We start from the raw sequence: 24,859 nt of genomic DNA on the forward strand, positions 1-24,859 counted from the left end.
ACTAGGTATCCCATGCGCTGGGGTTCTCGAGGGCAGGACCTGAAGTCCCTCACTATTGAAGGATGGGGGCCAGGGTGATCAAGAACATGGAGCCGGGTGGTGAGAAAGAGGGTCTCCTGAGGGGCTCTTAGACCTCTGTGCTGGGCGTGGTAGGCCGGGGCCGAGAGGGCGAGGCTCTTTGGACTTGGGCTGGGGAGCTGAGGATTGTAGGGAGCCGAGCCTCTAAGGTTGGGGACGTTGGGGTTGGGTTGAGAAGATGGGTGTCTTGGGGCGGGTGTCGTTGGGAGGCCTGTAAAACTGGAGATCATGGTGGGGGCGGGGCCGAAAAGACGGGACGGTGAGACGTGCCGTGAAGAGTGGGTCCGGAAGAGGGACTAGGGGCGCGCGGGGCAGGGTCGAGGCGATGCTCGTGCGGCTGTAGGTTGCGGGGGGCTGCGGAGCGCGGAGGGGCCGGGGGCGGGGCCGGGGCCGGGGCGGGGGCGGGGCCGGGACGCCGGCGTGGGCGGTGGAGCGCGGGGGCGGGCCCAGGTGAGCAGGGCTACCGCCCCCTCCGTCCCTCCTCCCCCGGCCTGCCCCCGCCCCTCAGTCGCCCAGCTGCGCCTCTTGCTCTGGCTCCGCTGGCCGGGCGGACGGCGGCTGGCGGCGTCTTCGGCCCAGGCCAGGTCCAGGTCCGGCTCGGCTCCATCTTGGGCGGCTGCGCCGGGCACCTGTGGCGGCCACAGGAGCAGCGCTTCCGCCGGCCTCCGCGGCCCCGGGCGGGCAAGAGGGTGAGAGGCCAGCTCCGTGCTCGCCCGTGTTGGGGCGAAGGAGGGTGGGATGGGCGGCACCTCCCCTTCTTGCGCCCGGGAACCCCACTCCTCACCTTTCTCTGAGCCCCGACCCTACGCATCCCGGCCCCCAGTGCTCAGCGCACCCCCGGGCTGCATCCCTCCTCCCATCTCTGGGCTCACTGCCTGAACTATCCCCTTTTCCACGTCTCCTCTGCCCATCCTCCCATTTCTCAATATTCGGTGCCCAGGACGTCGTCTCTTTCTGCCAACCCCCACCGTTCCTACCGCTTCTTCCCCCTTCCTTCCTCTTCCCTTTCCATCCCCACCCCTCATCCCACTCTCCTCCCCCTGCCCCCAGCCCCTGCCCTCCCTTCACTCGCACTCCTCCTGCCCTCCATCCCTGCCCGCTTACCCCACAGCCCCCCTCTTCCTCCAGTCACAGTCTTTGCTGCTGGGAAGGTCTAGAGCCCTGCTTGGGGGGTCATGTTGAGGACCTTCTCCCTGAGTCCAGGTGGGCTTTGTGTGGGAGGGCAGGACAGGGCCCCTTGCCCTCGGGGAGAGTGTGTGGGCGGTGTGTTCAGGCCTTTGGCTCCGCAGCTAGAAGCGGCCTGTCGGTCTGGTGCGCAGAGTGCAGCTGTGTGGATGCTGTTTCCTGCAGGCTCGCACAGCAAACGGGCCTGTGTGTCGGCACCGGTGGGTCCACGGGTGTGGTGTGGGCCTATACTGGTTCATGGGACCCCGTGGCCACGCAGGTAGGGACACACCAGCCACTTGGGCTGCTTCAGGTTTGGGGCAGCTGGGCCTGGAGGCTGACCTTTTTCATCTCGGGTTCCTCCTGGGAAGTATGGGCAAATCCTCCTCAGGGGAGGAATCTCTTGCCTGGTGGGATCTAGGCCTGTCTGTGGTGAGCAAAGCTGGGTCTGGGACCTCTGCCCCACTGTTCCCCAGAACCCTTTCCTGGCACAGCTTGTGACGTGGGCACTTTGTTCTTAAGACTCCTTCATCCTCTGTGAAGGGCAGGTTTTGTGCCTCCAAACACTTCTCTGTAGCTCAGGAATGCTCCCTGCTGCTTTCCCCAGCTTTGGCCAGGAAAGCCCTCCTTGGCTGGGATGGATCAGACCACCTCCTGGAGGTTGCCACGCCCCTCTCTATACAAAGAGGGATTTGGGTGGTGTATGTCCCTACCTGGTTCCTAAGAGGTAAGTTCCTATCTCAACATTTGAGGAGTGTGTGTGTGCACGTATGCACGCGTGTATGAGTGTGTGTATACAGAGGGGTGTGTGTGCGCGTATGCATGCGTGTATGAGTGTATGTATACAGAGGGGTGTGTGTGCGCATGCACGCGTGTATGAGTGTGTGTATACAGAGGAGTGTGTGTGTGCGCGTATGCACGCGTGTATGAGTGTGTGTATACATATTCTCCCAAGCTGAGGTTTAAAACAGACTTGGAAACAGTGTCATGATGGAGACATTGGGAACATTGGTGATGACTACCACCATCCTAGGATGGGATGAGGAAGGGAAAGATTAAGAAGCAAACCAAGCTACCCTATAATCTAAATGGCTTCCTAAAAGCCATCTTTCTTCCCCTACGCCCACTTCCAAGTACTAGTCCTGTGATACCTTGAGCACAAGTCACTTCTGATGGGAGGAAGAAAGGTAAGATTATTAACAATCGCTGTTCCAGGCAGTCCATATGCCATCACATTATGTCTTCACAACAGCCCTGCGGGGTGGGGATTTATTTCTGATATGCAGATTGGGGAAACTGAGGCTCAAAGGAGTTAGGGGTCCATCTGAGTGTGCATACATAGGAAGGGCAAGAGCCTGGATTGGAAGTATACCCCTTTGCCTCGCCTGTTCGTCCCTGGCTCCAAAGTTCATCTGATCAGCTCTATTGCTTCCTGGGAGGCCTCTCTTCTTGGTAGGCGGGGTGTGAAAAACCTTCTTTCCCTGGCATAACTCGAAACAACTTCCCTTGAAGCTCTTCCCTCCATCAGCCTGGGAAGGCCGGCTGGGGTTCAGCTGTGGGTTCTTTGATATATCTGAGCTGTTCCAGATCTCAGATTGTCACCTGCCATTTGTGGAGGTGGGCTAAGGAAGGAAACTAACAGAAATATAACCTCCCACTGCCCTGGGGTCTTTGTGGTCACTGCTTGCACTCTGAGTGACGGCCAACCCTGAGCATCAGGCAGCCATCTGGTGAGGCGGATCCAGCAGTATCTCATTGCTGACAGCTTCTCGCCAGCTCCCGGTGGAGACTGTGTGTGCCCCCAGCCTTGTCCCTGTTTCGTCAAGGAAACCAAGGTCTGGCTTCTTATGGCCGTCCTCAAGAGAAGGGTGCAGGGTAGGTGGAGTTCAGTCAGAGGCTGTGTGGGCTGTCCAGATAGGACTTCCTTCGTGTTCTTGGGCTTGGAGCTCAGTGGTTGTCTGCCTGCCAGGGCCCATCTATGACCACAGCCTTCCTAGCCAGCAGGTCTCCTTCTGTCTTTCTGAGTCTCGGCTGCCTACAGAGCTGCTAAGAAGCAGGTAGGGTGAACAGGCATCCAGGCTTTGTTCTTACTTGTTCACTTGTTCCACTGGCATGTCACGGGTACCACTGGGTACCCATGTGCTGGGTTCTGGGACTCCAGTTGAGTCATGGCAACAATAAATAAAAAGGGATGCCAGTGGAGGAGTGATAGCGTCCAGGACGGAGGTCTGGACCGTTCTCGAGAGGGAGCGCAGAGAACCTCAGACGCTCCTGAGTTTGATTCCTGGCTTAACCACTTACCAGCTGTGTACCCTTGAGCAAGTCACTAAACCTCTCTAAGCTTCGGTTTCCTCTTCTGTAGAATGGAGAAGATGACTTATCTCCTGAGATTGCTCTTCTATTACATGAGACAGTGCTGGAAAGGAGATGGCACATGCCTGACACAGGGTGGGTGACTGGGCACTTGGCACTGCCGTTCTTACTATCATCACTGTGATTGGTACTGGCTTTGTTGCCCTTCTCTGTTTATATGTCCACCTTAGAGCCTGCGAGTAGGGCCTGGGCTGTAGTCTTTTCTTGTCTATTCATCATTTTCCTGACTCTTCCAGGGACCAGTCTGGCTTCAGCCCCAAGGAGCAGCTAGGACAGGAGACTCCTGCCCAGGCTGGTACGATGTGTAGAGCTGCACAGTCCAGTGTGGTCCTCAGTAACAATATGTGGCCCTTTAAGTTTCAATTTTATTGTTTACTCCTTAAGTCGTGTCTGACTCTTTTGCAACCCCATGGACTGTAGCCTGCAAGGCTGGGATTTCCCAGGCAAGAATACTGAAGTGGGTTGTCATTTCCTTCTCCAGGGCATCTTTCTGACTCACGGATGGAACTCACATGCCCTGCATTGGCAGGCGGATTCTTTACTGTGGAGCCACCTGGGAAGCCCTAAATTTCAGTTACTTAAACAAAATCAGAAAGGCAGTTGTTCAGTCGCACTAGCTATCTGTCAAGTGCTCAGTGGCCACACGTGACCAGTAACAACCTTACCGGACAGCACAGAGCAGCATCTTTTCATCACCGCTGAAAGTTATGCTGAACTGGGCTTCATAGCAAGCCTGGAACTCTAAGGGGACAGTTGCTCTAGAAACACCCTCACCATTGGCTTGAACAGCCACCAGTCATCTCCTGAGCTCTGGGGCAACAGGAAGTTTTAATGTACAGAAACCGAGTTCCCGAGAGCCCTTCCCACACTCCCTTGCAGTGGCCTCGCTCACCTGGCCAGGGTGGCTGGTTTCGTGGCAGTTCTTATCAGCCCGGGCTGGGAGGACATGACTGGGATCGCCAAGTTGCCACTGTTGCCTACCATCTCCACCCTGCTTCTCCAGCATGTCCTGCCTGGCTGGGAGTCTCAGAGTGATGTTTCTTATTCACGACTCCGCCCTGGGCCAGGCTGGCTCACGCCCTGACCCCACTCCCTCTCTCTGGGCCCTGCCCAGCCCCCAGCCTGCTGCCCTCCTCTTGTGATCTGAGCACATGCCTCTTGCTTTCTGCTCACCCTGGTCCTTGTTCCTTCCTCCCAGGCACCATCTCTTTCCTCTCTCTCTGGGTCCAACCTGCAGGTCTGGAGGAGTCTGTATGGCTAGAGAAAGGGACAAGAATGGCGGGAAGGGAGCGGGGGCAAGAGAGGATGTGTGTCTGATTGGTGGTTACAGGTATTCCCTACTTTTCAAAAGTTTGCTTTATTCCACTTCACTTTCATGCGAGACCCACATTAATTAGTGACTGTTTTCAGTAATGGAAAGAAGTTCGAAGAGTTTTACAAGACAAGGTAATTGCCTCTTTACACTGTTTTGGTTTATGAAAAGGTTTCATAGGAATGCTCTTCTTTCAGATAGTGGGGGTGACCTGATTGGACCCCATTTGGTGGGCACAGCAGATCTGCATTAGTTCCATGTTGCCTGACCTCAAGAGCATGGCACACAGAAGGTGCTCGTGAGATGGCAGCAGGAGGAATGAACAAATGCTGAGTGAGTCCTAAAGGGCTGATATGGCAGCCTCTCCTGCCCTTGGGGCATGCGGTGGGAGCCAGGAAACCCCTTCCCCTTCACAGCGGCCAAGACTGAGCCCCAGAGACGAGACAACCCAGCCAGGCCAGGCCAGAGAGGATGGGGAGGGAGCGTGAGAGAACCCAGGGTGTTCTCAGGGAGCCCTGTATTCATGTCTTTCTCATCCCCAAGACCTCTGCCCGCCACTGTGTACCAAAGAGGCTCCAGTCCAAGTGAGATAGTGATGATTCTGGGAGGAACCAGGGTAGTATCCATCAGTCCAACGTTACTGGTTATTAAAATACTCTAACAGTTCTGTGCTGATTGACTAAGAGCTATTGTCTCAAAGCCCCAAGCCCCAGGGCCCCAGCAGGCTTGGCCTCTCCCCTGGCTTCCCCGTCCCGCATAAACCAGCAGTAGAGTCAGCAACTAGGCTTCTAGATGATCTCTAGGATCTTACCCTAGGGCTGGTTCTGATCACTCACTTTTGGTGTTTGGATATTTCAAGTGTCATCCTGTGTATGTGTGGTGACCTTGATTTGAAGTGTCTGGTCCCCTGTCATCATTTTGCTTGTGGCTCTGACTGGTCAGGCAGGCTGAGACTGAAGCCTTCCCCTCAGTGTGCCTTGCACTGTGTGAGCCCCCAGCAGAATCCAGCAGAGATGCCGCTACCCAACTCAGTGCCACCCCCTCCCTCTCTCTCTCCTGCAGGCAGCCATGAGATCCAGCCGTCCTGAGCCGGATGCCCCGGAACCCCTCAGTGCCCACCCTCAGCCCCTGTCCCGAAGTTCCTCCAGCCTGCTGGGCGAAGGCCGGGGGCAGAGGCCAGAGTATCGCAAGAGGGCCAGCAGCACTGTATGTCAGGCCCAGCTGGGCGAGGCCGGCACCGGTGCCCAGGTCCCGGAGGCGGAGGGGCAGCAGGCTGAGCGCGTGGAGCAGGCACAGGCCTCCAGCCCCCAGCTGCAGCCCAGTGCCGTGGGCCACTGGCGTAGCAGCACTGTGGGCAACGTGTCCACCGTGGGCGGTAGTGACCTGTGTAACCCGTGGGACCCCAGCGCCGCCGCTGTGCAGAGGAGCCACTCGGACCTGGCTCACAGCACCCAGACCCGGGGCCACAGTGGTGCTCAAAAGGCCAGCCTCAGCTGCTCAGCCCTGGGCAGCTTGCCTGTCCATGGGGCTCAGCTGCAGCCCAGCAGCACCTCTGGCCAGAGTGGCCAGACCCCTGAAGGCTTGGAAAGGGACCTGGCTCCGGAGGACAAGACTTCAAACTCAGCCTGGACACTGGAGAGTCAGTTGTGGGTGCCACCAGCTGCCTTGGGAGGCACAGTGACCCACAGCAGCAGCCCCAAAGCCACCGGCCAGTCGGCCACCACCTCCTGCCATGCTTTGTCTCCAGCAGCCCTGCTCTGTGGCATGAGGGAGGTGGGGGCCAGCAGCTGCTGCCATGGCTTGCCTGCCCCAGGGATTCTGGCCTTTCCCAAACTAGTGGCCTCAGTGAGTGAATCTAGGCTGCAGGCTCACCATGGGGTGAAACTCCAATGTAGGTTTTCTGGGGGGCTTCCTGGGCATTCCCACTGCTGTGCCCACCCTTGGGGTCCCACAGGGTTAGCCATGGAGCCTAGTGCCAGGACCAAGGACATGTGGACCATGACCTCAGCAAGTGACCTGGCCCCAGTCTTGGCTTCCCCTCTGTCAGCGCAGGATGCTGGTGTGCAAGCTGCCCCCAAGGCAGTCTGCAAGGCAGTGGCCACCAGTCCGCCTCTGGAAGCCCCCGTGGCCCTGCGCATGTTCCCGGAGGTAACTCTGGAGCCCAGCCTGGCAGAGGCGCCATCTCCTGTGCGGGACGTGCGATGGGACGCCGAGGGCATGACGTGGGAGGTGTACGGAGCTGCAGTGGACCCGGAGGTGCTCGGTGTGGCCATCCAGAAGCACCTAGAGATGCAGTTTGAGCAGCTGCAGCGGGCCCCTGCCAGCGAGGACAGCCTGTCTGCTGAGGGCAGGAGGGGGCCGCTTCGAGCTGTCATGCAGTCCCTGCGGCACCCCAGCTGCTGTGGCTGCTCCAGTGCAGCCCCTGAGTGAGGAGCTGCAGCCCCTGGAGCTGCCCGGGGTGCATGGACTCAGCCCCAGGGACAGTGGAGTCCCCACGCTCTTTGGATCCACAGGCACCCACCGACATGGCTCTGTCCTCTGCTGCCCGCAGATCACAGGACTGCAGCCTGGGGGTTCCCTGCCCCCGGCAGTTGGGCTAGTTTATAAGGGCTTGATTCCCAAGAGCCACGTGTGGGCTCTGAACTATGGGACAGTTTCAACACTGTGCGTAAGGGGGATCCTGACTTCTCTGTAAAAACCCCTAACCTTCTATCCAGTCTCTGTTCAGAACTCTGCCATGGTTTCCCCCAGGCCTCTTTGTGGCTTTATTTTCACAGCAGTGCTGAGATACAACAACCTCCTGACGTAAGAGGTGGGGTCTCACGTGGCGAGGGCTGTCTAAGCCTTTAGGGAAGGGCACTGACATTGTCGAGGCTTCCTGTGTGCCACATGCTTGTCAACTCACTTTCCTGAGTCTTCACCGTGTTTTACAGACATAACCACAGACATTTGGCAAGACTGCAGCTGCTGTGCCCAGGCCGGACAGCTCACGGTGGTGGGCTGAGAGCAGAGCGGGGGGCTGGGCCCAGGCTGGACAGCTCACGGTGGTGGGCTGAGAGCAGAGCGGGGGCTGGCTGAAGCCTGCAGTGCTTTCCTGCAGCATGTGGTTGGCAGAGCAGGGCAACTGTGAACAAGAACTTACTGAGTCCATATTCATTGCCAGGTTTTGTGGATTCCTTGGGGAAGAAGCTGCCTGTGCCCTTGTTGAGCTCACCGTGTGTGGGACGGGAGGGCTTTGAGCATTATAGAGGGCTGCGGGGTACTTCTCGGAGCCAACCACCTGGTAGATCATTGTGTTGGGGTCTGGCCAAGGTTAGTGCCCTGCTGGGAGTCACTTGGCCTGGGAAGGTGGAGTCAGGACCCACGTGCAGCTCTGCCCATGACACGGTCCTGTTCCTGGGCCCCCTTCTGTGCCCAGGAGCCCAGGATCTGACAGCCAGCATATCCCCATTCCCAGGGGACCAGTACTCTCGAGGTGGAAATGACTCGCAACAGTGGGTTAGCTTTTAAGTGGTAGTGACAACGGGCCAGAGAAACCAGGTGAGAAAGGCATGTTTCAGGTCGGACTGCATCCCAAGACCCCGCATGGGCTTTTGTATTCCAAGATGTGACTTTCCCACTCCCGACAGGCTGGGTAAACTGCCAGTCCTGCTTGGAAATGACAGCAGATCAGAGCTGCTTCTGAGGGTGGGTCTGGGGCAGAGGGGTGGGGTGGTGTGCAGGAGGGGACTGGACTTCATCTCCCTTTTAAAATGTGATCAAGCAGCTTGTCCTGCAGTCATGAGGGTCTTGACACCATGTAGCCTGGGGTCCGGGGCCTGTCCATGGCCCATGTTGGACCGGGGCAGGCGAGTCCACTCTCGGGAGTGACATGTGGGCACCAGGCTGTCCTCGTCTCTGGCCCCGCACGGGAGCACCGAGAACCCCAGTTGTGGGGACGTGAGGGGAGGGGTGATGCTCTGGCATAGGAAGTCGCCGTCACACAGGGCCAGAGCTGAGCAGGGTCTTGAGGACACAGTAGGGCTGGACGGGTGGGTGAGTGGACGCGGCATACTAGGCAGAACAGCCTGGTCAGAGGCCTTGGAGGTTCGTGTCCTGCCCAGGTTGCGGTGAATCACTGAAGGACAGCCTGTGCTGGGGTGTTTGTCAGGTCGGGAGGCTGGTAAGGGGGTCCCAACTGTGAAGCTCCTGGTGTGAATACGGAAGGGGATGTTATAGGAGCTGCAGATGCAGGAGTAGGGCCAGATTTCATTACAGTAATATCCCTTTGGCTGCCATGAGGGGAGATTCATGTGGAAGAAGCGGGAGGTGGGAGCCTGGGTGGGGGGGAGGGGTACTTGGGTACGGGAGCCAAGAAGGGCCTGTTAGGGGGAAATGGAGTGGGTAGCTGGGGCTGAGCACACATACTCACACACAGTGTGTGGTAGATTTGGGGAGAAGGAGGAGTTGCAGAAAGCTGCGGTTTCCAGTTTGAATAAAAGGAGATGAAGCTACCACGTGGGACAAGATGGAAGGCCCAGGAGGGGCAGGTGAAGGGCCATATGCCCCAGGGCTCAGTGGGCACCAGTGACGCCCTTCATGAAGAGACTTTCTCCTCTGTCCCACACGTGTCATCAAGAGTTTATTCTCCATACACCACCTCCACATGCTGCATATGCCAACACGGCAGGCCGGGATGCACCCTGAATGGGCAGGGCCAGCCCAGCCTCCCACCTGCCTCGTCACGACCGAGGTGAAGGTTGGCAGGGTGGTGCTGGGACCCATCCTGGCCTGTGTCTGACCTTGGTGCTATGCATAGCTGGGGCCCACAGAACACCCCCCCAGGTAAGCTTGCCACCCCCAAACAGTGGAAAAAGAGTGTCCTTGGCCTCACTAACTCAGGCTGCACAGCCTCTGCGGATAGGTCTACTTGGAGGAGCTGAAGCTTCATTTCCAAATTCAACCTGGAGACCCAACTCACCACCCTACTTCCTGAGCCAGGCCTGGCTGGCAGTGGTTGAGGGTCCCAGGACTTGGCCACTGGCTTCCTTTATAGGTCTCCTCCTCTCAGACTCCAGATTTCTGTCCAGACTTTCTGGGACCCCGTCAGGCCTGGCTCTAGGAGGCGGTGGATTTCATTGTGTGTATATTTGTTTTGTTTAGAATTTGAAATAAAGTAACAGAGGTCACAACTTTGCCAGGGAAGGATTTCGTTCTGGTAGATTCTGGCCTATAGAACATCCTCCAGAGTCTTAGAGCTCCCCACCCAAGCAGGAATCTCCTTCCCTCATCTCCAGGGACTCTCCCTTCTGTCCACTGGCTCTCCATCCTGGCAACCTGGGCCCCCGATAGCAGAAGCCTGGCTCCCTGATGCTTGTCCCCTGTGGGCCTGGCCAGGACACAGGACGTGCACCTCCCGTCCAAATCCAAGTCTGCCATCACCCTCACAGGGATCACCCGTTCACCTGGGGAAGAAGCTGTCCCTGCCAGAGTGTAGGCTACTGGTGGCCTGAGATCACAGTGTCGGGGGAGGGAGAAAAGCAGAGAATGGCCCTTTCTCACTGTGACATCACCTCCCGAGTTCGCTAAATTGGGTCTCTGTGCCCCAGAAGTATTAAATTTTTATTTCACTGGGGGCCAATGAGGTCTTCCCAATACAGGTCCTGATACAGGATATTGAGGGGATACTATAGTTCAGTGGTGTAAAACTCGAGTTTGAATCCTGGATCTCACCTATAGCTATGAGACCTTGGGCAAGTTACTAAAACCTCACTGGTCCTCAACTTCTTCATCCATAAAATGGAGATACTAACGGTGCCGCCTCCTTTGGTTCGCTGCGTGGAGTAAATGAAGAACCCACATGTGGTGCCTGGTACTGGCTTAGCGCTCAGCACACGACTGCTGCTGAGTGCAGCTCCCGAAGCCACCAGCAGGGGGCGAGCTTCTGCCCTGCTGGTTTGACTCTGATTAAGGCCCGCGTTCTATTTCCTTAACTCTCTTTCACTAAAGAGCCTCTTTCCATGTCCTTCACCCTCTGCTTTGAAACATGCTTGAAAGTGAAAGTGTTAGCTGCTTAGTCACGTCTGACTGTTTGTGACCAATGCAGTGCTCCAGGCAGGAATACTGGAGTGCGTAGCCATTTCCTTTTCCAGGGGATCTTCCCAACCCAGGGATCAAACTCATGTCTCCTGCATTGCAGGCAGATTCTTTAGTGTCTGAACCACCAGGGAAGCCCTGAGCCCTACTTGGGAGGCATATATTCTGGCCCTGGTCCTCTGAAATGCTGGCTCCCAGAGCCACGTTAAGGAGAACCATCCCATCTCTCTCTGCTAGTCTGCAATAGGCTCCTCAGAAGCTTTTCATTTTCCAACATCTTTCTTAAGACACAACATGCTTTCTCAGCATCCTATAAACATGGCTTAGGAAGCACAATGCCTCCATCAGCATCCATTCCAGGAGCAGTGGGGAGGCTCTGCAGGTCCTGCAACCACTGCCTTGGTACTCTCTCTCCCCCATCCCATATTTCTCCTTACTTATTTTTCATTTTTATCTTTTTGATTGCCCCAGGTGGCATACATGATGTTTGTTTCCTGACCGGGAACAAACCTGTGCTGTCTGCACTGGGAGCACAGTCTTGACTACTGGGCTGCCAGGGGAGTCCCCCCTCTCCCCCCACCCCCCGCCCTGTTGTTGTTCAGTCACATCTGACTCTTGCCACCCCGTGGACCATAGTCTGCCAGGCTCCTCTGTCCATGGGGTTTTCCAGGCAAGAGTACTGGAGAGGGTTGCCATTTCCTTCTCCAGGGGATCTTCTTGACCCAGGGACTGAGCATATATCTCCTGTGTCTCCTGCATTGGCAGGTGGGTTCTTTGCCACGGAGACACCAGGAAAGCCCAAAGTATCCCTTATCTCTCTTTAATTTCAGTTCTCCCTTTCTCCTTTTCTGTATCATGTCTCTCTGCCCCCAGACGCCTTCTGTCTCCCCACCATCCGTTCCACCAACTTGCCCTCTGCTTCCTTCCCTTTCTGCCAAGGCTTTGTCTTGCCTTATTCCTTCTGCTCCAAACAGCAGTTTCTCTCTTCTTGTGGCCAGGGTCACGTCATTCCTGATTTTCACTAGTCTAGGCTCTTCTTTCCACCTGTCTTTTTTCTCTTTGGACAAAACCCGAACGGCTTGAGCTTGAAAAAATAGCTTCTGAACCTCTCCCTGGAGGAGGAGGCCCCGCTGGGGCACCCGGGGCTGCTTTGCTAGGTTGTTTCCATTGCTTTTGTCCAAAGAGAGAGAGCAGTTTGCAGTGGTCCTGCCGGCTGAGCGAAGAGGCTTTGGTCTGGCTAGAAGGGCACCCTATCAGCCATCAGTTTTGGTGGCCTTTATGGGGCCCTGAAAAAGTTGGCTTAAACCTCAGCATTCAGGAAACTAAGATCGTGGCATCTGGTCCCATCACTTCATGGGAAATAGATGGGGAAACAGTGGAAACAGTGAGAGACTTTATTTTGGGGGGCTCCAAAATCACTGCAGATGGTGACTGCAGCCATGAAATTAAAAGATGCTTGCTCCTTGGAAGAAAAGCTATGACCAACATAGACAGCATATTAAAAAGCAGAGACGTTACTTTGCCAACAAAAGTCCGTCTGGTCAAAGCTGTGGTTTTTCTAGTAGTCATGTATGGATGTAAGAGTTGGACTGTAAAGAAAGCTGAGTGCTGAAGAATTGATGCTTTTGAACTGTGGTGTTGGAGAAGACTCTTGAGAGTCCCTTGGACTGCAAGAAGATCCAACCAGTCCATCCTAAAGGAGATCAGTCCTGAATATTCATTAGAAGGACTGATACTGAAGCTGAAACTCCAGTACTTCGGCCACCTGATGTGAAGAACTAAGTCATTGGAAAAGACCCTGATGCTGAGAAAGATTGAAGGCAGGAGGAGAAGGGGACGACAGAGAATAAAAAGGTTGGATGGCATCACTGACTCGATGGACGTGAGTCTGAGTAAACTCCAGGAGTTGGTGGACAGGGAAGCCTGGTGTGCTGCAGTCCATGGGGTTGCAAAGAGTAGGACATGACTGAGCAACTGTACTGAACTGACTGCTGGGGCCCTGGCTGGCTAGGTCACCCAAGGGACAAGTTGGGTGCGTGCGGCTTCAGGTAGGCCTTTTCTCTTTTATGTTTTCTTTTTGCTTGGCTTGTAGTTAGGTTGGGGCATGGCCTGGGCCTCAGTAGGGGCACACCGTGCTGTCTTGTCTCTGCCTCCCTCCTGTGTGGAACTGGACTTGTGTCTCAGAGGCAGGGCTGGGGTCAGGGGGAGGAGACTTCTGAGAAGACTTCTGAGACACCGAAAAAGCCTCAGTTAGGCCCAAGTAGGGAGACTGTGCTGGAGCTAGAATTTTCCATGGCTTACCAAAGAACTATACTTGGGGTGCTAGAGTCTAGCTGGGGAGGAGTGGGCCTCTCACCCCAGGCCCACTTCCCTGTGGCTTCCCTTGTGGCTCAGCTGGTAAAGAATCCTCCTGCAATGAGGGAGACCTGGATCCGATCCCTGGGTTTTGAGGATCCCCTGGAGAAGGAAATGGCTACCCAGTCCAGGATTCTGGCCTGGAAAATTCCATGGACTGTATAGTCCACGGGGTTGCAAAGAGTCAGACACCTGACTGAGCAACTTTCACTTTCACTTTTCAGGCCCACTTGGCCTTTTGCCTTTAGCCTTCTGCTTCTGTTTACATCTCAGTTTTAGCTGTCCAGGGTCTGGGAAGGTAGTTGACAAGGGAGCCATTTCGTTGCAAACTTTGTGGCTTTTGTAAGCCCAATTTGTGTCTCTTAAGGAAGCTTCTCTGGTTTGATTTTCTTTCCCTTCAGACTTGGGGGAATTCAGAGAGACTTCTTGAGATTTCAACCCAACTCCCTCTGCCCTGATACAATTCCCTGGATTTCAAGACTGTGGTCGCAGAGGGGCTGGGACCCAGAGCTGGGCGTCGGGCCCCAAGCAGCTGATCAGGTTGGCCAAGGGAATTTGGTGCAGGGCTGGTACCCAGGCCGCGCAACCAGCCGGAGGAGCCCGGGCGCCCCCTGGTGGCCGCAGAGTCGAGTTTCAGAGGCACCTGGGGGCGCAGGTTGGGAGCCACCAACCCCGCCCCGCACCCGGGCGGTCTCGCGCGACCTTCTTCCCTTCCCGCCCTGGTTTGGAGACTCGGGCGGGGTGGGGGAAGGGCGGTCACTGCCAAGTTCGGTCCCTCTTCCGTCTTTCCCCCTTCTGCCACTCCTGATTCTCCACGCCAACCAGGACACCTGAGGGGAAGATTCCAGAGAGGAGGAAAGAGCTGGAGAAGATGGAGGGGGTGGAGTCCAGGAAGGGCCGGGCGCGGTGAGAGCTGCGGGGGAGGGTGCAGGCGCGAGACAGGGAAGGGGAAGCGGCAGCGGGGTGGTGGGGCAATTTCGGCTCTTGAGACAGAAGGCCGCTTTAGTGTACTCACACCTTTGACTCCACATGTGAGTTTTACCCGTCCTGGGGGCTGGGTATAGGAGCCTTATTTTGCAACCCTTCTGTCTTTACCTTTACCCAGAGTTTCTAAGTGTGCCCTGTGGTCGCAGTCCATGAGAGTCCTCTTCCTGGGCCACGGAGAGAGCAGGTGTGGACAGCCAGGAGTGTGCCTCCCTCTTGGGGCACTGACCCTGTCCGACAGAGAGACTACAGGGGACGGTGGGCTTGAGGAGGGGGCTCCGAGCTAGAGGTGACTGACAGCAGCTGGAGCCTAAAGTTCACTGCAGTGAGGCCTTATGCTTAGGGTCTTTCCCCTGTCGCTTCCTGCCTGGTATGGTTTTCACCGCTCCGTCTGGTGCCCAGGGCCAGCTGGGTGTGCCAGGGGTGATGGCAGCCAAGAGAGAGGTTGGAGACAGAGCCTGGTCTTTGCAGCCTGTCAGGCAGGAAGACCGGAAAGAGCCTCTCAACTGAAGTGGCTGAGGGATGTGTCTGCGACCAAAGCAAGAGTAGAACTTGCACAAGTTGGAGGGAGAGGGAGTGGCTGTGCCCCGGACAAGCCCTTCGCTCTCATTCCAAGCTCAGAAAGCCTCCCTATGGCGGTCTCTCCTTGAGGACATCATGTTTAAGTTGGAGTATGGTTGCGTCTGTCTGCCTACAATGTGGGAGACTTGGGTTCAATCCCTAGGTCGGGAAGATCTCCTGGAGAAGGAAATGGCCACCCCACTTCAGTATTCTTTCCTGGAAAATCCCATAGATGGAGGAACCTGGTAGGCTGCGGTCCATGGGGTTGCGGGGGGTCCCATGGAGGGGGTCCATGGACACGGCCGAGTGACTTCACTCACTCACTATGGTTGCTATACAGTGAGTTTCTGCTGTACAGCAGAGTGAGTCAGCCTCCTGTATACACATATCCCCTCTCTTTTGGATTTCCTTCCCTCTCAGGTCAGGCTTCCCTGGTGGCTCAGAGGTGCCTGCAGTATGGGAGACCTGGGGTCCATCTCTGGGTCAGGAAGATCCCCTGGAGAAGGGAATGACTACTCAGTCCAGTATTCTTGCCTGGGGAATTCTATGGACAGAGGAGCCTGGTGAGCAACAGTCCATGGGGTCCCAAAGAGTCGGACATGACTGGGTGAATAGCACTTTCACTTCTCCACTTAGGTCACCACAGAGTATGGGGTAGAGCTCCCTGTGCTCTACAGTAGCTTCTCTGTAGTACCTGTTTCGTATACAGTGGTATATACATCTGTCACTCCCAATCTCCCAGTCCATCCCATTCTACCCCCACCTTGCCCCATTGGTATCCATATATTCGTTCTCTGTGTCATGTCTGCTTTACAAATAGGATCATCTGAACCGTTTTTCTAGATTCCCCATATATAATATACGACATTTGTTTTCCTCTGACCTAACTCAGTCTGTAGGACAGTCTCTAGGTCCACCCATGTCTCTGCAAATGACGCAGTCTTTTTATGACTGAGTACTGTTCTGTTGTCTGTAGGCACCAAGTCTTCTTTATCTCTCTGTTGACCGACATTTAGGTTGCTTCCGTGTCCTGGCTGTTGTAAATAGCGCTGCGGTGAGCACTGCAGTGCGTATATCTTTTTGAACTGTGGTTTTCTCTGATCCTCGAGAACTGTTTTAATTGCCAATAACTGAATTATGAACCAAAAGTTACCTAAATGATGAGAATGTTTAATTTCTCACTTAATTCTTAATTTCACTTAAGAATCCAGGAGGTCATTGTTCTAGAGAAGGCTCAGTGGTTCAGTGAAGATATCAAGGATTCAGATTCTCTCCGTAACTGTGCTCTGCCATCTTCAGGGTGTTGGCGAGGGCTATCCTCATGGTCACAAGACGGCCGCAGCACTTCCAGGCACCACATTCTCATAATAAACACGAGACCTACAATCTGCCCCAAGAAACTATTGGTACACACAATTAACCAATTGGGGGAAAAATCATCTTTTTATAGCCTGTCAGTGAATGGAGGGAATGATAATAGTGGCTACCACACTGTGACACCAAGGAGATGGCAGACGCAGTGATGACATTTTGCATACTTTACCTTATCTACCTCTCACAATTTGCCCCACTTCCCAATGACAACTGAGATTCAGAGAGGTCAAGTAATTTGGCCTACTTTATTACCAGGAAATGAAGAAACTGGCATTCAAACTCCAGTCTGTGTGACTCTAGGCCTGTTTTTTTTTTTTTGTCTTTTTAAAATGAAAGGAATACATATTTACGGTAAGAATCTCAAACAGTACTGACCTTGACTTTTCGTTTTTCAACACTGTATGTGTTCATAATAAGAATTTTAAATAGTGTAAAGTGTAGAGTGAAATTTGCCTTGCTCCCCACTGGGCAGTTCCCACAGTTCCCACCAGAAAACTTCCTCTGTAATCATAAACTCAGATTTCTAAATATTTTGTATAAATTAGGTCAGTTTAGACACTATTCTGCATTTATTTTTAAAAATTAATGTATCTTGCAGATATAATGTTGCTATATATAGATTCTGCTTTCTTTTTTGTAGATATGTTGTATTACATAGAATGCAATTGCTTTGTAAAAAAATAATTAAACTAGTCCTTTCTGCTGGAATTTGTTATTTCCTATATTTTTTGCTATTGAAAACATGTAAAAATAAATATCATTATATGTATAGTTTTGTGTACATACATAAGAATAAAATTTTCAACTGGTGGTACATATAAAGTATCTATAGATAATTGGCAAATTGGTCTTCAAACAGATTGCACAATAATACATGAAAATTCTTATTTTCTGACTTATACCAATGTTTGAGTCTTATCAAATTAATGTTTTGGCTAATTTGATAAGTGAAAAATGATACCTTAATGCTTATTTTGATTTGCAATTCCTTTACTATGAGTAAGATTCTGTTTAGCCAGACTGCCTAGATGAGAATCCCTATTTGGTCCTCGGAAGTTGTGTGATGTTGGGCAAGTTGCTGAGCCCCATGATTTCAGTTTCTTCCTCTGTTAAATGGGGATATGAAAATGGCCTTATTAGTTGGATTTCAGGATTTAATGACATCACACGTGTAAAGTGCTAGCATAATTCCTAGCTCGAAATAAGGGCTAAGTAAATGTTGTAGCTGTTACTGTTATCTCCTTACAGACCACTTGAATCTGTTTGTGATCTGCCTGCATATATCTATATTCAATTTGTATTGGGTTCTTCTTCTTGATTTGTTAGAACTCCTTTTATATTAATAACATGGTCCTTTAATATATTTTACAAGTATTGCTGCTGCTACTGCTAAGTCACTTCAGTCATGTCTGACTCTGTGTGACCCCATAGATGGCAGCCCACCAGGCTCCCCCGTCCCTGGGATTCTCCAGGTAAGAACACTGGAGTGGGTTGCCATTTCCTTCTCCAATGCATGAAAGTGAAAAGTGAAAGTGAAGTCGCTCAGTCGTGTCCGACTCTTCTCGACCCCATGGACTGTGGCCCACCAGGCTCCTCCGTCCATGGGATTTTCCAGGCAAGAGTACTGGAGTCGTGTGCCAGTGCCTTCTCCCATGTTACAAGTATTAGGTTGGTGCAAAAGTAGTTGTGGTTTGACATTGTTGAACTTTGCTGTTGGATATTGGAATACATTTTAAAATAAATGTGATTATGTTATACATCATTTTAATGTGCATTTCTCACTTTATATTTTTTTTTGCTAATGACATTACTTGCCATTTATTTTACATTTATTTTAGACTATAGAAGTGATGTTAGGCAAAAAGCAAATTTGAATATACTTTTTTAAAAAAAATTCGAGTTCAAAATGGGTCATAAGTCAGCAGAGAGAACTCAGAACATCAGCAACACATTTGGCCCAGGAACTGCCAATGAACGTAAGTGTGGTGGTGGCTCAAGAAGTTTTGCAAAGGAGATGAGAGCCTTGCAGATGAGGAGTGTAGTGGTGAGCCACTGGAAGTTGACAACAACCAGTTGAAAACCATCATCGAAGCTGATCCTCTTACAACTATATGAGAGGTTGTTGAAGAATTCAACATTGACCTTTCTATAGTTGTTTGGCATTTGAAGCAAATTGGAAAGGCAAAAAAGCTTGATAAATGGGTGCCTCAGGAGGTGACTGAAAATCAAAAAAAATCATTGTTTTGAAGCGTTTTCTTATTCTACACAACAACGATGAACTATTTCTCTATCAAATTGTGGTGTGTGACAAAAAGTGGATTTGATATGACAACTCGTGACAACCAGCTCAGTGGTTGGACTGGGAAGTTCCAAAGCACTTCCCATAGCCAAACTTGTAGCAAAAAATGGTCATGGTCACTGTTTGGGGGTCTGCTGCTTGTCTGATCCACTACAGCTTTCTGAAGCCCAGTGAAACCATTGCCTATGAGAAGTGTGCTCAGCAAATTGATGAGATGCGCTGAAAACTTCAACGCTCTCAGCCAGCATTGGTCTTCTCCATGACAACACTTAGCTACATGTCACATAATCAATGCTTCAGAAGTTGAACAAGTTGGGCTACGAAGTTTTGCCTCATCCATCTGACCTCCTGCCTTCCACTTCTTCAAGGATCTCTTGACAACTTTTTGCAGGGAAAATACTTCCAAAACCTACAGGAGACAGAAAATGCTTTTTAAGAGTTTGTTGAATCCCAAAGCATGGGTTTTTATGCCCTAGAAATAATTTCTCATTGACAAAAATGTGTTGACTGTAATGGTTCCTATTTTGATTAATACAGATGTGTTTGAGCTTAAGAATGGTTTAAAAATCACAGTCTGAAACTGCAGTTACTTTTGTACCAACCTAGTACTTTTGTTTACATTAGACACTTTTTTCAGAGCAGTTTTAGATTCACAGCAAAATTGAGAGGAAGGTCCAGAGTTTCCCCATTTGCTTCCTGTTCCCGCACATGCACAGCCTCCCCGATTATCAACATCCTCTCCCAGAATGGTACATTTGTGATGACTGATGAACCTGCAGTGACATATCTTTATTACCAGAAGACCAAAGTGTATATGAAAGTCCATTCTTGGTGGCCATGGACATCCTGACCCTCTCAGCCTTTGGTGGGGCTGCCACCCCGGTGGCTCCCTTCTAGGGTACGACAGCAGTGACTGTACCTGAGAGTAAGTCCCAGCACACAACACGTGTATTGGGCGGTCACCCTCCCTGAGCCGACCTTAGGGACCCAGACCCAGAGGAAGAAAGTATTTTCCTTCGGCTGCTTGTTGGCACTGCAACCTCCTGTGGCACTTCCATGCTGGCTTCCATCATGGACCCAGTTGAAGTCTTCTGGCCTTGTCCCTGCTCCTCTGGTGCTGCTGGTGGGGTTTGGGGTGAGGGTGAGGCACAAGTATCCCGGCCAACCCAGCCTGCAGGGGTCCTTGATTTCTGTACCCACAGCCAGTGGTTGTTGGGCTCAGGTGGGGCTCCCCCACATTCTGTTTCGGTGGATGACATAAGAAGGGCAAAGGCTGCCCCCCTCTCTCAGCTTTCATTGTCAAGCACTCATGGAGCATCCCCTGTGTGCAAGGAAGTGGGCCCCAGAGATGCAGAGGTGAGAGCTCTGTGGAGCATCCTCCCTGTCCAGGGCCCCTTGGGTATCCTTGGTCCAGCCCTGGGCAAAAGAGGAAGCAAAGTAGGGTAGGTGAGTAGCTGGGTGAGCATGCAAAGACGCTGAGCTGCAGCCCCGCACGACAACCCAGAGTGCTCTGCCTCCAAAGCCAGGTTTCTCTGGGGCCCCTGCTCCACTTCCCGCCTTGGACAGCCCAGCTCTGAGACTGACATGAACCATGGCATGGAGGACTGCAAGAGATTTCTGACTCCCTCAGGCACCCTTTCTGCTGTGGCCACTGCCTTTTACTTATTTTTAAGTTTCAATTTTTAAGATAATAGATTTACAGATTCATTGCAAGAGTCTATAGAGTTCTTGTATACCCCTCACCCAGCATAGAGCCGTGTATTTATCAAAAGCTCAGAAATTAACCTTGGTACAAGACTAACCAAACTATAGGCTTTATTCAGTGGTACCTAGGTTTTGTTTTGACGTCCTTTTAGTTCCAGATCCCTTCCAGGAGCTCCCATTGTGTTCAGTGGCCACTGACCTTTAATGCACCTGTGAAGTCCCTGCCCTTCCCTCCAGGCCTTTCCCTTCCTTTTCTCTCCCACTCCTCCCCTCCCCAGCCCTTCCTTTCTGTCAGACACATTTCTACAGTGCTGACCACAGATGCTGGAGCTATGGCTCTCATTCTGGAGCAGCGCAACAGCAGCCCAGGGGCAGGACAGAGTTATGGGGTGGGGATGGCATGGGCAGGTCTTTTCCCTCCTGGAGTCTCTGGGAACTGACTGTACATAAGAGGGCAGGTCACTGTGAAGACTTCTGGGTCCAGCCTCCCTCTGGCCTAGCTTCTCTACCGAGGCCGCCTGGCTGCGGTGGAAGCACATCAAGCCTGGGGAGGAAGTGGGGACCTTGCATCTCCCGTGGGTTCAAGGCCTGTGGGCTAGGTGTGCTGCAGGCGTGCTAGGCTAGGCATCCTCTTGATACCTGGAAACCCCAGTCCATTCCTTGGCCCTGTCTGTCCGCCAACCTGCCCCACTGGGGTCTTCAATGTGGGAGGCAAATGTGGGGAATTGTTCCTTGCAGGGAAGAGTGCAGGATGGAGTGGGGAAGTTAGGTAGGGGAGTTTCCTGGAAGCCCCCCATCACCAGCACCGGTCCCCTGGGGCCTGGCGCCTGATACTTTATCCAAGTGGTCACACCCAGGGTGTCCTCACATCACGTCTTCCGACCACTGGACCCTGAGGTCACACTTAGAACGTCCTCATGTCCCCTTGAGGGTCTGGTTGCTGTGAGACTGTCTGCCATGAGGATCTGCGGACGCCTAGCTGGGCAGCGCTGTATCTACAGTGGGGTCCTGTTTGGAGTTGGAGGGGCGTTGCTGCCTGAGCTGCGGAAGGTCAGCTCTGAGGCAAAGCCCCGCCCACACCCTCCCAGGAGTAGGTGTTTTACATCTAATCGCGGCCCAGGGTGTTTAAGGCAGTGCCTGAGGCTTCCACGGGGAGAGACCGAGAGAGGAGGCGAGAGAGGAGGCTGGGGCTGCAGCAGCAGTCTGCTGGACTCGGGACTCAGCGAGCCACCACCTGCTGCTCTGAATTCAGGGGCTGCAGATGGGGTAGGGGTTGAGGGTGGTCTGCGCTCCCTTTTGGCCCTGGCTTCTTCCTTCTGGGGGCTCAGGGGCTTGGAGGGGCAGAAGGAGGGTGCAGGAGGGAAGGACCCACTCACAGGGTCCTGTGTTCCCAGCATGAAGTGGGGGAACCCCGCTGGGTCAGAGCCACTGAGCCCACAGAAGTCCCTGGACCCCGGCTCACAGGAGCTGTGACAAATCCACCTTCTCCTGTACAGCTAACCAGTCTGCAGGTCAGGTCAGGGTCAGGGAAGAACTTGTTGGCTGAAGTCTCATTATGCTGCGGGACCACTGGGGCAGGGTGGTGTGGGTGAGCATTTGTGGGGCTAGTGAATGTTTGGGTGGCCTGATGAGCATTTTGGGAGCCTGCTGAGCATTTGTGGGTCCTGGTGAGCATTCAGATGTCTGGGTGAGGAGGAGGACTGGAATATTGGGTGGGTTTGCCACTGTATGCATGTCCATCGGTCCCTTCACCTGAGAACTACTTCCTGAGTGTCTCCTTTGTGCCAGTCGCCACCTATACATGCATGTGGAGATGGAAGAAGCGTTCTGGCAAAGTCACAAGTGGGCAGCTCAGATGCCACCTAGCCATTAAGGCAGGTCAGTGGGACTGGAACCAGTCTCTTGAACCTGCTGCATTTTGGTAAAGTTTCTCCTGGTGCTCACCTGAGCCCCATGTGGACTGAGAAGGCAAAGGATGGAGTGGATTCAGCCGAGGAAGTGCTCAGTGGGGAAGGGGTCAGGGCACACAGGTGCACCCAGCGTACTCCCAGGGTTGCTGTCTGAGGGACTGAGGTTGGGGTTGTACCTGGGGAGTGGGTATTGCCTGGATGGTTCTGGGTTTGCACTAGTGCAGAGCACAGCTGAATCTGTACTTGGAGAACAGAGGGTTGGGGTCTGTGGGCAAGGGAAAGGGTGGGTGGCCCACACTGTGCCTGGGAGGAGGTGAGTGCCCGGCAAGCGCATGACTGGCGTCCATGGGGTGGGGTGAGTTTCCTCCCATCGCGGACAAACTCAGGACCTTGTCAAGTGGGGGCAAGGGGAGGATGAGGGACTTGTTACAAAGTGACCCACAGATGCAGCAGAGGTCCGGGGCACGTGGGCCAGGAGGGCACAGGACACTTAGTGCTCAGGTGACCCGAGTCACAGGGAGCGGCCTGGAGACATGGGGTCAGGCGCAGACAGGACTCTTAGTGTCAGGGGACTTGTGTTCGGGAGAGGTCTCCTCTGTGATCAGGACACAGACGCGCACAGGATCCCCAGTGATGACAGACACACGTGTCCCCGCGACGGTGACACAGAGGGTGCCCTGCACGGTGGGACACCGGCGCTGCCACACAGCCCGTGCCTGGCCCTCCAGTGTGCGTGCTGCTGCACGTCACCTTGTAGTCTCTTGAGGCCTATAGTAAAATCAAATCCAGGTTAGAAAGGAGACTTTTATTTCAAAAGAATTATTACAAGGAGGCAGGGGGACTGTTACAGGGGATGCAGGTATACTCATGGGGGCAGGGATTATTCCTGGAGAGGAACCACTGTATCTGTACAAGGGGCAATATTATTGGAGAGAGGTGACTCATATGATAGAGGGGGCAATGGGACAATAAATGGGGTGTGTAACAGTGTGGGGAGGCATTACTGTGGAGAGGGGACTCTTACAATAAAGGGGGATTACCCTGCCCCAGTGCTGAAGCTGAAACTCCGAAACTTCGGCCACCTGATGTGAAGAGCTGACTCACTGGAAAAGACCCTGATGCTGGGAAAGATTGAAGGTGGGAGGGGAAGGGGAGACGACAGAGGATGAGATGGCTGGATGGCATCACCGACTCGATGGACATGGGTTTGGGTGAACTCCGGGAGTTGGTGATGGACGGGGAGGCCTGGCGTGCTGTGATTCATGGGGTCGCAGAGTTGGACACGACTGAGCGACTGAACTGAACTACTGTAGTGGGGGCATGTGACAGTGAGGGAGACTCATAACTTGGGGAGCTGTTACAACAGAGGAGGGACTATTACATAGAATAGTCTGAACCGCTCTTTAGAGGGGGACTATCACACTAGAAGAGGACTGTTACTATTGAGAGAGGGCTGTTAGGGCAGAGGTGAGACTGTTAGAATATGTGGGGATCTATTGATGTAGAGGGGGGACAGTTAGTGCACAGAGGGGGTTGCTGCAACAGAGGACTCTTATGAAGGAAAGGGGACTATTACCATGGGGCAGGACTTTTGCTGTGGAGGGGCGCTACTGTAGTGGATGGAGATCTCTTACTGCGGAGGGGGACTGTCACTGCAGAGGGAGACTATGTTAGTAGAGGCGCGTTATAGCTATAGGCTGGAGAAGGCGATGGCACCCCACTCCAGGACTCTTGCCTGGAAAATCCCATGGACGGAGGAGCCTGGGAGGCTGCAGTCCATGGGGTCGCTAGGAGTCGGACACGACTGAGCGGCTTCACTTTCACTTCGGGAGGAAGTGCATAGGTAGCCAGCCCTTGTTCTGGCTGATCCTGGGAATTAGCGGGTCCGCTTCTGGCTGATGAGACTGGGTTTGTGTGACTCAGTTAGGAAAGGGGGATCCTGAGTCTCAGCTGGGTATTTGTGGGGAAAGGTCATTATGGGAAGCTGTTTCTGAACACGGAGTGAGGGGATTCCTGAACCTTCAGGTCCTTCAACGTTGTCAAAAGGCCATGACAGGAGTCAGGGACACTCCATACCTTGGGTTCTGCCTGTGGCAGGAGGAAGGTGACACTCATTCCCTGGGCTGTGACAGGAGGAGAGGACGCTCAGGCTCTGATCTGTGATGGGGGTGGGGACATTGCACAAACATAGGAGAGAACACATCGTTTATTCTGGAACCAGCATGAAGCCGCAGCAGGCACGCATCTACAGGTGGCATTGGGGCAAACCCACCTGAGAGGCAGTCTCACCCTTTATGCAGCTGAGCAGAGAGCGCTTGCTCCATCCATGTTCCCAGATGAAAAACCGCTGACTTCTTCATAATGGAGTCGGTTTGTGTTTGGAGCCAGGGCCCACTGGAGTCAGGTTCTTCTCTCAGGAGCTGGAATTTTTTTTTTTCCTTCCATCATATTTCAGAGATATTCCTAGTTCTGCTGGAAACATTCTGAGATGTGATAATGTCAGAGGCACGTCCACCTTTAAAAGATGGACTTCAAAGAGACAGGGAAGGAGTTCCCCCATATTCTAAAGTAAATGTTCTAATAAAAGGGAAGGGGGCAAGTCTTTATTCTCTGAGAATTAAGCCTGGAGGTTTAATTTGGATTTGCTCTTAAACAGCCCACTGTGAATCT

At 53.2% G+C, this 24,859-nt stretch overlaps 1 protein-coding gene across 3 annotated transcripts; it reads left to right on the forward strand.

Annotated features, from left to right (window-relative positions):
* Window positions 1-567: 567 nt before the first annotated feature.
* GPRIN2 (G protein regulated inducer of neurite outgrowth 2) lies at window positions 568-8,079 on the forward strand. Of its 3 annotated transcripts, XM_027530840.1 has the most exons (4): window positions 569-767; window positions 1,850-1,969; window positions 5,125-5,260; window positions 5,990-8,079. In XM_027530840.1, the coding sequence occupies exon 4, from the start codon at window positions 5,996-5,998 to the stop codon at window positions 7,355-7,357; it is 1,362 nt and encodes a 453-aa protein (XP_027386641.1). In that variant the 5' UTR covers window positions 569-767; window positions 1,850-1,969; window positions 5,125-5,260; window positions 5,990-5,995; the 3' UTR covers window positions 7,358-8,079. The 3 variants fall into 3 exon arrangements, with proteins under 3 accessions (XP_027386643.1, XP_027386641.1, XP_027386642.1); XM_027530842.1 differs by lacking the exon at window positions 5,125-5,260 and having other exon boundaries at window positions 568-767; XM_027530841.1 differs by lacking the exon at window positions 1,850-1,969.
* Window positions 8,080-24,859: the final 16,780 nt, after the last annotated feature.

Source organism: Bos indicus x Bos taurus, chromosome 28, assembly GCF_003369695.1.
Source record: "Bos indicus x Bos taurus breed Angus x Brahman F1 hybrid chromosome 28, Bos_hybrid_MaternalHap_v2.0, whole genome shotgun sequence".
NCBI classification, from domain to species: Eukaryota; Metazoa; Chordata; class Mammalia; order Artiodactyla; family Bovidae; genus Bos; species Bos indicus x Bos taurus.